The sequence below is a fragment of the Balearica regulorum genome, chromosome 7, assembly GCF_011004875.1.
Source record: "Balearica regulorum gibbericeps isolate bBalReg1 chromosome 7, bBalReg1.pri, whole genome shotgun sequence".
Lineage (NCBI taxonomy): Eukaryota > Metazoa > Chordata > Aves > Gruiformes > Gruidae > Balearica > Balearica regulorum.
In genome coordinates, this window is record NC_046190.1 from 17,560,933 (window position 1) to 17,575,269 (window position 14,337).

A 14,337-nucleotide genomic window follows, 5' to 3' on the forward strand; every position below is an offset into this window, starting at 1 on the left:
TTAAGGCCACTTTACACAAACACATGAACACTGTACAAATAAGGCTTAGGCCAAGTGTATATTTACAAAGCATTTTCTCAGAGGAAAAACATTTGTTGACCCTGCACTTGCACCTATTTCTGTATGTCCCAGAACACTATAACCAAGTTAAGGTTTTCTTATCTTGCTATATACGCAATGTTACAAGCTATCTTAAAATGTTCTGGTTACAAAGTCAGTCAAGCACTCAAAATCAAGACACTCTTCAAATCAGGTCACATTTGCAACCTTAATTTGTCACATCAGATATATCCCTTACAATACAAGTATTAAATATATGATCATTGACTATTTTTCCATAGGGATTTATGTATTTCACTTGGTTCACGCAACACTTCAGGGATAAATTGTAGCCATGTAATGAAAGACTGTTATTTGTAGGATATTTGTAAGAAACCTTTCCCATTACTGAAGTTGCTGAGAAATGCACAAACATTGCAGGAGTCAGACAGTAAACAGGTAGCCTCATATTGTTAAAGCAGTTGAACATTTCATTGAAGAACTCTGTATTGTCACTGGCACCTTCTACTGCACCATTCACTGTTATGCCAGTCAGATTGCTTAAAGCCAAACTTTCTCCTGATGATCATTAACTGGGATTTTAATTTCGTGGAAGTCTCACTTGAGATTCCTTGAAACGCGATCTGCTGAAGTGCCAAACTCTTAGGACCTCAAACACAGCATTATGGAAAAGCTCATAAGAAAAAAAGAATTATATATTCAGAACAGTACTTGAGCAACATGCACTTAATAATACAAGGACACAATTGAGGCTGGGGAAACAAAATATTAAATCACTACTCAAGAGGGAGCCACAGTTCTCTGCACTGAATGAGACGGATGTCCATGGACAGTGGCACGTGACAATGAATTAAGATTGTATAAAGCAACCTTATTTCAACATTTCCTAGCTTTACAATGTCCTTTTTCACAGCATTGTTTAAAGTTACCCAATTCATAGAAAAACAAGCTGGAAGGAAAAAATTCCAATGACAGCTGTCACTTTCCTGATTCATCAATACGGATAAAACCGCCTAGCTCTACAGCAAAACGTGCACCTCAGTGCTAAGTAACTGTTAAAAACTGGTCATCCTCGGTGAAGTTGCACTGAGTGGGTTTTAGCAACAAACTTCACAGATACTTCTGCCAAAGGCAGCAACAATGTCCAGAATTCAGGGATTCAGCTTCTGGGTTTATAGGAGCGCAAGCTGAGGCAGCCAATAGATACTTCCAGTCAAAAAACCTTAACACATTTTGGTCCTTTCCTAATGCTGTTCCTTTCTAATGCACTTCCTCACCACTACACTAGTCGTCTTCAACGCTCCTAGCCAAATTCATGTCAGAGATCAAGCTCATTGTGCAGCACAAAATGATCAAATTTTGATACAGAACACACACCAACTGCATATTAATTCACCCAAACTATGCTGCCTTGACCATCTCAGATACTTCAGTTGACTCCCATACATAAGTCACCAGCTACAAGGCTAGTGTGCACCTTTCTTACAACAGACACACCAAGAAAAAAAATGTGTCTAACTACTGAAGAAATTTTTTTAAAAATCATTTTCAATATAACATTTTTTTAAACATAAGTCAAATTCTGTTACCAGTGACATCCCTGTGACATCCCTGTGACATCTGTAGACTTCTAACTGTTTCATTGGTAGCAAGTCAATCTTCACTTTCACCTTACAGAAACAATGACAGAGAACTAACGCTGGGCTTGCATACAATCTAAAACCTCAGAGATTTAAATGCCCCAGTCCTCTCCAAGTCCAGTATTCATTTTCACAGTTTTTCCATCAATACTTTGGGAAGCTGACTTACACACCTAAGATGTAATCTTCCAGTACTTGGGCAAAAGGTGCCATAAAATGGTAAGGGCACTCCCACTGAAGACTGGATCGAACCTCCAGGTTCATTAAGAATCTGGAGGACAAAACCTCTAAACATAGTAATTACTGTGGATAATAAGGACCTTCATTTGCATACTCTCAGTCACTATGGATAAGATAAGGTCTTTTGTTTACATACCCTCACATAAACATTAAGAAATGAGAAACATATTCTCCCTTCATAGTTATCCCTAAACTGTAAGCAGGAAGCAAGCAGGCTCCTAGGAATATTACCCTACAGGCCAGTTTTGCCAAACTCCCAGTACCCTAAAAGGCACTTCATCTGAACAATAGTAGAAGCAATAACAGAAAATATTATTTCGTCATTACATCCACCTGGAATAAAACTATAACGCAGTTACAGGCCTGAAATGGTGCTTTGCGCTTGACCATATCCTGGCCTTCCTATAGGAACTCCCTATAAGGTTTGTAGCAAACACAGCATAAAACAAAATAGAAATATTTTCTATAAATGCTCACAGTCATATTCTGTAAATACAAGGTATAGCAAATTTAATAGCAACAGAGTCAATACAGATTAGGAATGTTCACCATTCTTAAACACCATATACATTATGAATATATATACTGTATATTTTCAACTGATTCCATCCTCAGGCTCACCATATTAACACAATCGTAACATGTTTTATTAATTTATATGAAAAATACTTCACTAAGAAAGTAGACAAACTGCACAGAAATAGTACAAGTGTCATGTGCATAGCAATATAGCTTAAAGCATTCACATATGGCTTTGTTTAAATGAAACTATTGGGGAAATGGCCCTGTATGGACCTATGGTTACACAGTTGACATAATGTAAACTTCTTCACATCTTTTAGGCACTTGCTAACAATAGTGTTCAATCCCTGAAAAAATAAAATCAAGAGCTAACAAGTGAAAATAACAAAAATCCCAGGATAAGAGCTGTGTGTAGTTGAAAAAATTTTAAAAATTGATTTTAGTAGTGCATGCACAGAACTGAAAAATAGAGGGGGGGGTCAATTTCTGTGCAAGAATTATACCAAATAACTGAAAAGTATAAAAATATTTACATGTTTAGGGTTTTTTTAAATATGTACAGAACAAAAGCCCTGAAGACTCATTCTATAGAATAAAAATATAGGACATGATAGTAGTAACAAAAAATAATATATATTTTTATGGAATTGTATTTGCAGTTAGTTACAAGTTATCTAAACCACAAAGCTCCTTGATCTATCTCAGTTCAATGGCAACAGAGAATCTCCTCTTCCTTTTAAAATACAACCACTTTGCATCATTTTCAAACTTCAGTTACAATACTGAAATACAAAACAATATGACTTGTGTATCCTAATTCAATTGATTCTCTTTTTAAAAAACTGTAATGTATGATATTTATTTTCTTCACTGGTCATCATTACACTAATGAATTCCAATCTCGAGTAGCCTCCATCAGATGCCTCTGTCCATGTCCTACCCAATTATCCTGATTGTCAAATATTCTACCGCAAAACCAGCAGCTAAACTTAGCTTTCAAGGTGTTATCAGAGGTAGTTTTCACAATCTGATAATTGTTTTTGCTAGTCTTTTTCAGTGTCAATTTTAAGACAAATCTTTCTTTTACAGGGCTAATAGGTTTTATTGTCCTGTGCCTCTTTTGAGAAAGATCATCAGTAGTTACGTTCAAAGGATTGCAGAAGGCTGGCTGCAGAAGTGCTTCAATAGTTCTTTTTGACAATGAAACCTTAAGAACATGTCCCTTAAATTTAGCAATGGTTTTCATTACATTTACAACTTCTGGAACATCTGCATCAGGATGGTTAAGCACAACAACTGGTTGATTTCTCCGAGGGCATTTTACAAGCTGTTTAGAATTAAAAGGAAGTAATTTCAAAGTCCTCACAGTTTCTTTTGATGCCCTTGGCTTGTAAGGGCCACCTGATTCACTAACAACTTCAGCTTGATTCTTTTCCTTACACTTTCTGTGCAACATTACTTTCTTTCTTGGAGGTTCTGCGCAATTATCCTTACTTTTCCGTTTGAAATTTTTGTTTCTTTGCACACTCACAGTTTCTGAACTTTTAGACCCAGTTTGTTTCAAACGAGGTTTTACTTTTGCGCTTCTCTTTCGGGTACTCCACGTGGACTTCTGACTACCAAAGTTATTCCTGCTGTTAGCAGTTATTACTTGCATACTCTCAATAGAACCTTTTCGCAACCGAGTCCCTGCAGACTTAGAATAAACAGGTTCTACGGGAGGAACACAACATGCTGGATTAGAGCTTGCCAAAGAGGCATTTGCTGGCATTAACCTACCTGGTAAGATTAAGGCATCATTAGAAGTAAGATTAGTTTGTTTCTGTGCTAGTGCAGGAGTAAGGGACTGCAAGTTATTCAGCTGTAGTGAGGGCACTGAGTTGCTTACCGACTGAGTGGTATCAGCCAGTGTATCTGAAGTAGAAGTCTTAATTTTCAGCAAAAGCTTTTGTTGCATGGCTCCAGTTTTCTTTGGTTGACAATTTTGATAATGAGTATTATCCTGAAAAACACTATGGTTATGAACTACAGGCTTGTTTGGTGTCATACATTTCAGAAAAACTGCCTGCTGTCCATCAGGCAAAAGTGCATAAACATGTTGTTTCTTTTTAATTTCTTGTTGGTCTGCTGACTCCAAAGAACCAAAGACAGCATCCTGATGCTCTGATAGCACCTTTACAGAAGTAATTCCTTTCACAGATGACTCCGATGAGTTTGCAATTACTAGAGGTCCTTTGAATGGCATGCTATTCAATGAGTCATTTGCTGTATTACATGCTCTCCTATTACAGGAACTTCGTACACTTCTGAAACTGTCATTTTTCCCCTCCACTTCTGAAGCTGGTATGGTTATTTTACCATATTCTCTGGAGGCAACTCTCCCTAAAACCTGAGAACTATCACTAGGGACATTTGCAACAGTTCCAATTGCCCCACTAAAAGTCAAAATCATTCCAGGTCCTTTATTTAAAACAAAGGATGCAGGTACACCTTTAGTCATCACATGCCCATCTGATGAACTGGTTGACGGAAGAGATTTTCCTGAAACCACCTGTAGTCCGGGCTGGTTAGCAAGGTGCAAAGGAACAAAAAATCCTGATGGAGGGGAGTGAACTAAATGGGGTTTCTTCTGTTCCTGAAGAGCTGGCGAAAAGCTACTGGGATTCGGGGTTGTAGGCAGTATTTTATCTTTCACTAACTGCTGTGTTACGATTGCATCTGTATGAGTGTTTAGCAACGTACCAACACCTGGAGTTCTGGATAATTTATCCATCCCCTGTGAATCAAATGACGTTCTGGGTGTCTGTCTTTCTCTCCCACAATGTGTACCTTCATTTGTGCTACATCTTGTGTTCAACTCTCTCTTATATAAATGAAAGCCTCCATTAGTAGGAGGCCTCTGAAAACCACATGCAGCTGCCGAGCTTTTTAAATGTGTAAAGGCTTTATTCCCTGCCTCATGACCAGAAAGTAGCTTGTCAGAATGAAGTTTTATGCAGTTATTTGACTTGCTGTGGGATTCTTGCTGTGTAGTTGCTTTCACTTTTAACACATCTTGCAGGAACTGGTTTATTTCAGGTGATAAATAATTAGCTGCCTGTTCACTTCGCAATGAGAAAACAGATGTGATTTTAGGCATCAAGACCGAGTTACCACACTCAGAGCCATTTTCTTGCAATTTCTCAGCTACATTCTCAAAGCCTTGATGTATGTTAGCATCCAAATACTGCTGGCCATTATGCTGGTCCTCCATAAAACACTCACTGGCAACAACACATTTAGATTGGCTTTTAGAAGACACAGAGTTGTTCTTAGTGTATGTGTGTCCATAAGTTTTATTAATATTTGATTGGGCTGATACAACTTTCTCTGGTTTTAAGCCTTGCATCAGCTCTGAATATGAAGATGCAGATTCAGTTCTTCTACTGTTTTGAAAAGAAACTGTTTTGCTAGATAAAAATTCTTTATATCTGTCATCTGTTGACATCCAAATGCTGTATGGATTATCTGAAGTGTTCATTTTGGAATAGTTATGAAAAGACAGTAACCCTTCATTAGAAGAATCCACTGAAGTTGAATAATAGAGATTATTAGTTCCATTACTATTATTCACGCCACCATTTTGTATTTTCAGTTCAGGAAAGAAGGGCATTTTCATAGGATCATAGTGAAGCGTATTTGTAATAGTGGGTGGTAATACCTGAGGATGACTTGGAGGACTACAGCTTCCCCATGAGATATTACTTCGAGTTCCAACCTTTGTCACCTCCTCACATGGAGGTACAGCTGAGTCCAACTTCATTGGCAAATAATTCAAACTTTTTCCTACAGCTACATTAGAAGGTGCTACAGTTTGAGAAACACTCCTACCATACAATAAGGAGTTATTTTGTTTTTCCACTTTTGTTCTTCCTGAATGAGGAGCAGAACAAGAAAATGGAGGGGAAGTTAATGAGTGAACAGAATTGTTCTTTAAGGTTGACTGGTCGGTTACATGTGGCATAGCACCTGAAGACAAGCCACAGGGATCAGCAGTCTGTAGCAAAGGAGTTGCAGAACCATCTTTAACAGGATCAGCTTTCTGACCCAACAAATGTAAGTTTTGCTTACTTGTAGGTAATAATTTTATAACAATATGTTGTTTTCCATCTACCATTTTAAATCCCATAAATTTAGCACTGTAATTTGCCGGAACAGATATTTTATTGTTTTTGACCATCAATACCGTTGGCCCATGAACAGCATTTTTCAGTAATCCCAGGCCATACCCTGCTCCATCATCTGCTTTATTATATTGTGCAGTAGTAGCAGAGAGCATTCCACCTGTGAAATTATGCTTTTCTGTATATGTAATTTGATCTTTTTCTTCATTTGCTTCCATATCTCTCATACAGTGGTTCAGCTCCTCAGTTTTTGTTTGAATTTTATTCACACTTCTTAGCACTTGTGCATTTTTTTCTCCAGTTTTGTCACCTCCACTGCTTATTTTTTTCCGTCTCCAGAGTGCTTTTTTTGATGCTCCCATTTTGTATCGTCTTAACACAAGCTTCAGTCCTGCTGGAGTCTTCACTATTCTTTTTTCACATTTATCCTTTTCCAGTTTTTCTTTTGCATATAAGTGGTCTCTATGCAAAGCTATGATGTGTTTTAAAAGATAATCTTTCCGTGGTGTGCTGTAACTGCAATATTGACAACCATAAGGAAACATACTGGCATGAACAAGAAGATGTTTCTGAAACTCCTCCTTTGTAAAGCTTACATGATGGCATTTTCCACATTTATATGGAATCTCATTATGTCTGTGAATGTGCTGAACAAATGTGCCCACATCCTGGGTGGAAAATCCACATTTTTCACATTGAAAGTGACCATTTACACAATGCTTTGATGTGAAGTGTTTTGTCAAATCCAACAAAGTGTACATATGTTCATCATTACAGAGCTCACATTTTACTAAAGTGCTACGATGGGTGCGTCTATGCTGTTTAAATGACTGAAAGTCATTAGCTGAGAAGTTGCACATCTCACAGGGATACAAAGGCAACTCGCCATAGTGTAACAGCTGAAAATGTTTCTGTAGATCATTTGGGCTGTATCTGATGTTATCCTTGCACTTCGTACAAGTGAAATTCAGTATCTTTGCTGTAGTTTTCAACCCTTCTTCAAATTGCACTTCTGGTTTATTTTGCAAGTGGCTTCCCTCTGAACAAGTGGGATTGCTTCCATTTATCTTCTCTAGACTTAAGGACTTCCTTGCAGTTTGCTGTTTACACTGAAAGAGTTTTCTAAATCTATCAACTTCATGTTTCATTAATACTTCATTTGGAATGTTCACCTTGGGTAAATCAATTTTCACATTTTTAAGTTCATAAGAGAAACTGACATCTAAAATTGCTGGTTGAGTCATCATACTTAAAGGATCATTCACCAGTGCTTTTCCCAAAGTAGTATCTGTGGAAAAATTCTTCGCAGCATTGTGTTTTAACAAATTAATTTGCTTTTTGTCAGGAAAACACTGTTCCTTTTCAGATGTCATGATTTTAGGTTTTCTTTTGCTTTAAGTGAATTCTTGAGACTAGTTTTAGTTCCTGCAGCAAACAAGACTCCTGCGCCTTATTCTCAAGGTTCTAGAACTTCCCCATGTTATTATCCTGAAATCAGAAAACAAACAAAGCAAATATTACATTTAAAACCAATACAATTAGAGCATTCATCACAATTCATTAATAAATACATGCCAATCTTGGAAGTTGTTGATTTTTATAACAGCATTTGAGCAAAAAAAGCTATGGCAAAAAGCTGAGACATTACACTGTAACCTTTTTTTGTTTGTTTGTGTTCAGTGGTTTTTGTTGGTTTTGTTGGTTTTGTTTGGGTTGGGTTTTTTTTCCACAAAATATACATAAATCTTGAAAAATAAGCTTTAAAGGACATCTACTGAAAGATGAAAATATTGAAATTCCATGACATCAGATCTTGGTTGTCTCCCACCAGGACAGTCTGTAAGCATGAGAAATCCCAAAAGCTGCTTTTTTAAAGTGAAGCTAGCATTTATTACTCATTCAGGATTTCAAGCACTTATAAACACAGCACCTCCTCTGTGACATGGATTGCTAACTGAACCTAGCTGAAGTACCAAAACCAAGTCAAATTCAGCTGGAGTTGATATTTTTATTACTCAATTCTGTTACTCTATTAGTAGCCAACTATTGTGCTTGAAAAGAAGAGAGGAAAAAAAAAAATCTCACAAAAGATCTACTTCACCAATGGAGACATTACCTTTATCAACACCAAAAAAATGCACCACACATCTACAATGAATTTTTCGCATGCCCATCTTAGTATCACACAAGTCTGAAGTAGTCAGCAGAAAAAAAGTTAACTTTGGTTTCTCACCAATGTTCCTGGGTATAGGTTAATCTTTTCAGAACAAGAGCATGACTGACAACAGTACTCCTCTATGGATTAAGAGGCTCAAATAGGCATGGTCAGCATCATTGTCTTGCTACAGACTTAATGTCAGTGTTTCCATAACAGGCTGCACTGACAATTTATAGCAGCTCAAGTCTATGCTCGAACAACACTCCCACATGTCAACATAAAATCAGCAGAAATGGAATAGCAGTGAAACTCATTTGGATTTTGAAAAGTGAAACTGAAAAGGACTAAGAACCATTTCTTCACTAGTATAGAATACTTTTTTACTAAAAATTGTTTCCATAGCAGAAGTCATAGCATCACTTTCTTCTTTCCTAGCAAAAGTTAGCAAAGTGTTGGCTGAAATCTGATCAGCAGCTCTCTCTCCACTATTCCCCTGCCCACCCTGAAGCAACACAGACTTGGAACTCATTAGATCATCCTACTTATTCACAAACCGAAAGAATGATCACATCCTCTCCCTCATTGTGATGAAGTACAAGAGCTGCTTCTAGAGCTCCAGCCCATCATAAGCATTACCACAAAGGTCTTCCAAATATTTTCCCGTACTCCTATGAGAAGGAAGTATCTAGCATTAAACAGGTAAATACCCGACAAAGAAAATGGAGACTGAAAAGTTTTCAAGGCCATGTTCATGTATCACATAACAAGAAAAGCAAAACACCTTTTTTTTAAAAAAGCATGTTTTATTGCATTCCTTTGAAAAAGATATTAGCATTTCTGCAAAATTCTTGAAAATAATAAGCAAAACAGACTTTGACATTTTATGCAGACTCCAATATCAATTCAATTAACTGTATTCTTCAGCTATGAGACCTGCAAGATTTCAACTATACATTTGACATTCAAAAAACAAACAAAACAAAAAAAACCCCACAAACCATAGACACATACACACACTCCCTCCTTAGGAGTCTTTCCAAAGTAAAACATTTTATGTACAGGATTTTTTTTTTTTTTTAAATTCAATGACACATTTCCTATCTTCCACACGGGAGATAAATACATGATATATTACTCTACTTTGAGTCTTCAGAAAAGAAGAACTCATCTACCTTACACTCCATTATCACCAAGAGATTACTGTATTATAATGCTTTCTCTTGTCAATGGTAAATCCCTTATTTGAACAGGAGCAAGATGAACTCCCACATAAAGAATAAGTAACTAAAAGTGACTTGGACTTATTTGCTGAAGAACTTTTTTAATACACAGATGCAACCATGAAGATTACAGGTTGCGTGATACAATACATCATCCTGATGGTAGCTGCCTGTCATTTAGATTAAAATGTTACCCTGTCAAATACCAAAACCTGAAATGCGTATGCAATTAACACTATAAAAATCAAAAGTGGATGCAGTATGCTGTAGAGAACAAACCTCGGGCTTTTAACACAGGACCAATGTGGTCCTTAGTTGGGCAACATTTCACTAACTGGACAAAACATTTATGTTTTGCAAAGAATCTCAGTTGGGTATATTCAAACCTGAGTTGAGATCTCCTTTAACTAATTAACCACACAAATTACAATTTAGCTTTGTTATTATTGGGTAGCACACAACTATTGACAAGCACCTGCAGCACGACAAATAAAAATATTTACTAGAAACGACCAACTAGTAAAAAAAAATAATCCCAGGGATCTTTAAATGTACATTATCAAAGAAGAAGTCACACTTACACATTAAGAAAAAACTTGACTTCAATTCTTCAACACCCTTTTTAACATTTTTCCACACACATGGAAGAGGTAAATATGTAAGACTCAGAAAAGGCCACAATCAGGAGGAAAACTGAAAAAAGTTCTGGAAATAAAAGGAAAGACATTTTAAAAGGGGTAAATACAAGCATAACTGAAAGAATAAGCCAAAAAGCACAAATCCTTCACAATTTTACATTATCCGCATTTTAACACATTGAAGACAGAAAACCTGTATGTATGTACTATATTCTCTCCCAAAGAACACCATCAAATATAATACAAATTCTAAATTAATGAGTGAGATTAAAAATCGCTAGCAAACTCCTCCTAACAAGGCCTATCTTAACCTTAGCTTTGTCACTACTTCTCAGGCATTCTAACTGATAAGCATAAATATATGATAACTTAAGACAGAAAGCAGTAACTGGTACCTCAGTCCATCAAATTTTAACTTAAGAAAATCTAAGTTTCTTTTAACTTCAAGTTAAAATTGCAATAAATTCTACAGCAAAGACCTAATCAAAATTTTCTAGAAAGTTTTGCAAAAACCCGGGGGGGAAGAGAGTTGGACTATTACATTCACAATATTTGAAACAAGTAAGCTATAAAGCAAATATAATGAATACAAACCCTGGAAATACACAAGCATGTACCAAAGTTAACTCTCATTTTTAAAAAAAAAAAAAAAGGCAACTAAGCACAAGCATAAGTAACCACTTGAAGCTCTAAGCCTCACTTTTCTTCTCCCAAGAATGCTCCAATACGTCAGTATTTTGTTTAAAAAGAGTACACATGTAAGAAAAAAAATGGTTTAGCTACATACTTTAATGTAGTGATGAATGACAGATAAGAGTAAGACACAACTTAGTTACCTTTAACAGTTTTTCCATTTAGAACAAAAAAAATAGAAATTCAAAATACATTTCCAGGCAGGTAGTATTATCAAGATTTCTGTAAAAATTGCTTACATTCATTTAAATTTTACTTTAAAAAGAACCCAAACCCAATACTAAAGTATTTTCCATGCTTGGTCCCATCCTACATGTGTCTGCAAATCTATAGTAGTGCCTTCATCTCTACAAAGATCTGAGGGCACGCAGGAACTTACAGAACTAGATCTTCAAGAACTCAAAGAGCTAGAGCTTCTAGCAGTCAGATATAATCTGACACAGCAAAACGCTGCTTTTGCAAAAATAAAATGTAAAATAAAACTAAATGACCAAATCCTTCTCAAAGCTGACAAACACAGCCGCTCATACCGCACAGCAAACCTGCCGCTCAACGCTCCAGCGATACGCGGCCACCGCCACCGTACCTGCACCCAACCACTTTCTCATCCCGCACTTGCGATGTCGGGGGGACGCTCCCCGCCTCCCCGCTCGGGGCTCCTGGCCCCGCCGCTAACGAGCAGCCGTCCCACAGGGCGCTGCCGGGGCTTACCAAGGAGCAGGGCCAGGGCTGTGCCCCCGTCCCCGGGACGAGGAAGCAGGGAAAAGCAGGGACAAAACACGAAGCCGGCCCTGACGCCGGCCCGGCGGGGGTCGAGGGAGCCCCCGGAGCTGCCACCGCCTCAGGGCCACGCCGCGGGCTCCACCCGACCGCGGCGGCAGCGCCGGGCGCTCCCCGAAATTAGGATGGGGGCGAGTGGGGACGCCTCCCCTCCCCAGCTCCTCCTTGGGAGCTACTCGGCTCCTCGGGCGGCATCAGCGGGCAGCGCTGCCCACGCCCCGCCGGGCCGCCCGCCGCGGGGCGCCCACACAGCCCCGGGGGGCGCCGCGCTGCCCGCGACGCCTCGCTTGGCCCCGCGTAGCCCGGCGGAGGGATACGGTGTCACAGGCAGACCAGGCGCAGGCCATGAGGCATTACTCGCCCGCTCCCCGGCACGGCCGGGCACTGCCCGCGGAACCCGGCCGCCCCGCCGCCGGCCCCGGCCGTCCCGCGAACTTCCCGCGGCCGGAGAGGGGCGGGGGGCGCGGGACTATTTAACGGCTCAGCCCTACCACGGGGCGGCTTCCTGTCCCGCCGCGACTCGCACCTCCTGCCCGCTCCTCGCCGCCGCGGCCCGCGCTGGGCCGCCCCCTCCTGCACCGCGAGGGGACCCCCCTTCTCCGCCCCGCGCCCCTGGCGGAGTTACCTCGCCCCTCTCCATAGCCCGGCGAGTCGCCACTGGCGGCCATAACAGTTTGCATCCGGGGACTGTGGGGCTGCGAGCCCGGCGGTGGGGGCGGCCGCGGCGGAGGGATACGCGTTCACCTGGAGAGAGACGGACGGCGGCCGACGAGGCCCAGGGCGGGGGAGTGCTCGCGCTGGGGGAGGGGTGGGGCGCCACCACCCCCCGGCGGGACGGGCGGCCGCCCAGCGGGGCCGGCCCTCGGTGGGGGCGAGGCGGCGGCATCGACAGCCACCCCACCCCCTGCCTTCCTCCTCCTGCCCCTCAGACGTGGCCGCGGGGGCTGGGGACGGAAGGGAAGGACAATGCCCGGCCGCCCGGCGGGAGGGCCGAGGCCTCCCGCACCCCTTCCCCGGGGCTGCCGCGGCCTGGTGCCGGCCGAAGGCCTACTGCCGGATGGCCGCGCCGGGCCTTGGCACAGGGCACGGCCGTCGATACATCCTGGGCACACGGCCCATCGTTACCTGTCAATGGTTTTGCACTTCCCTCAGCCCAAGGGTGCGTGCGCGACAATGGCCGTTAATGGCACTCGGCTGGGAGAGCTGATCCTTATCGTCAAGCCCCCAGAAAGGGCCTCGCCAGGCTGGCTGTGGTCCACCCCAGAAAAAAATTTGCTGAGCTATGTAGATGCAGTATATAGGGGGTGTCTATGGAAGATGGCAGGAGTGAAAGCATTCAGAACATTATACATGGATTAGATGAGTTGATGCGTTTTCATATGCTCAAAATGAGACAAAATTCAAAGCTGAAAATCACTACAAAGTCAATGTTTGCCTTCTAGAGACATAGTATCTTTGATATTTAGGAGAGGCATAAGCCGCCCTCGTTAGTAGTAGCATGCTCTAAACATTTGTGCTAAGTTTTAATGCACAGGGAAGATCACCAAAAGTAAGATCACCAACGAGTGTGAAACAGGAAATTCAGATGTACCATGGCCAAAAAAGTGGCAACCACCATGGCAGAAATAGACTATAAAGGTGAATTGAGAGTGAAGAGATCACTGAAAAGGAAAGCCTCTCTCCACTTATGAAATAGCATTCAAAAAACAAAAGCAAAGAGGAGAAAGGTTTAGATTCCCAAAGGAAAAAGCTTAAACCAACTCATGAGCAATTTGAGCAATTCAGCTAAATTTTTCTCCAGAAATCTTGTAACATCTTACTAGTTGCAACAAAGTTTAAGGAATACACTTTTTATTCATGATTAAATTAGAGAACAAGGAGGAATGTTGCTGTCCTTGAGTGCGTATGTGCATATAGTAAGGATCCATTTAACATGAACATATTTTTAATTCCTCATTCAAACTGACATCACTTATTTCCCTTGTGTCTTGGACTGTAAAAGAAAATTACTAGAAGCCATTTTGGGGTGGGGTTTTTTGGCCCTAAAGAGTATCTTCAGCAATAGAATTCTATCATTGATGGTTCTACTACACCCAAATGAAACAATCTGTGCCAAAAGCAAGCAGAAAAATACACTGGTGATTTGCTTGCAAATCTTCACATTCTTCTTCTGGCCTCTAATTCATTACATTTATCTAAATGGTCAGAAAGGGAGATTGCACA

The 14,337-nt window shown here is 40.5% G+C and overlaps 1 protein-coding gene across 1 annotated transcript; it reads right to left on the reverse strand.

Annotated features, from left to right (window-relative positions):
* Positions 1-644: 644 nt before the first annotated feature.
* ZNF518A (zinc finger protein 518A) lies at positions 645-12,867 on the reverse strand. The gene is made up of 3 exons (XM_075758204.1): positions 12,740-12,867; positions 10,585-10,708; positions 645-8,113 (listed from the first exon to the last, which is right to left on the reverse strand). Exon 3 carries the CDS (start codon positions 7,996-7,998, stop codon positions 3,343-3,345), a length of 4,656 nt encoding a protein of 1,551 aa, XP_075614319.1. The 5' UTR covers positions 7,999-8,113; positions 10,585-10,708; positions 12,740-12,867; the 3' UTR covers positions 645-3,342.
* Between the last annotated feature and the right edge of the window lie 1,470 nt (positions 12,868-14,337).

Coding starts and splice junctions, on each gene's coding strand:
- ZNF518A (XM_075758204.1), bottom strand. CDS start 7,998: ATGACATCTGAAAAGGAACAGTGTTTTCCTGACAAAAAGCAAATTAAT.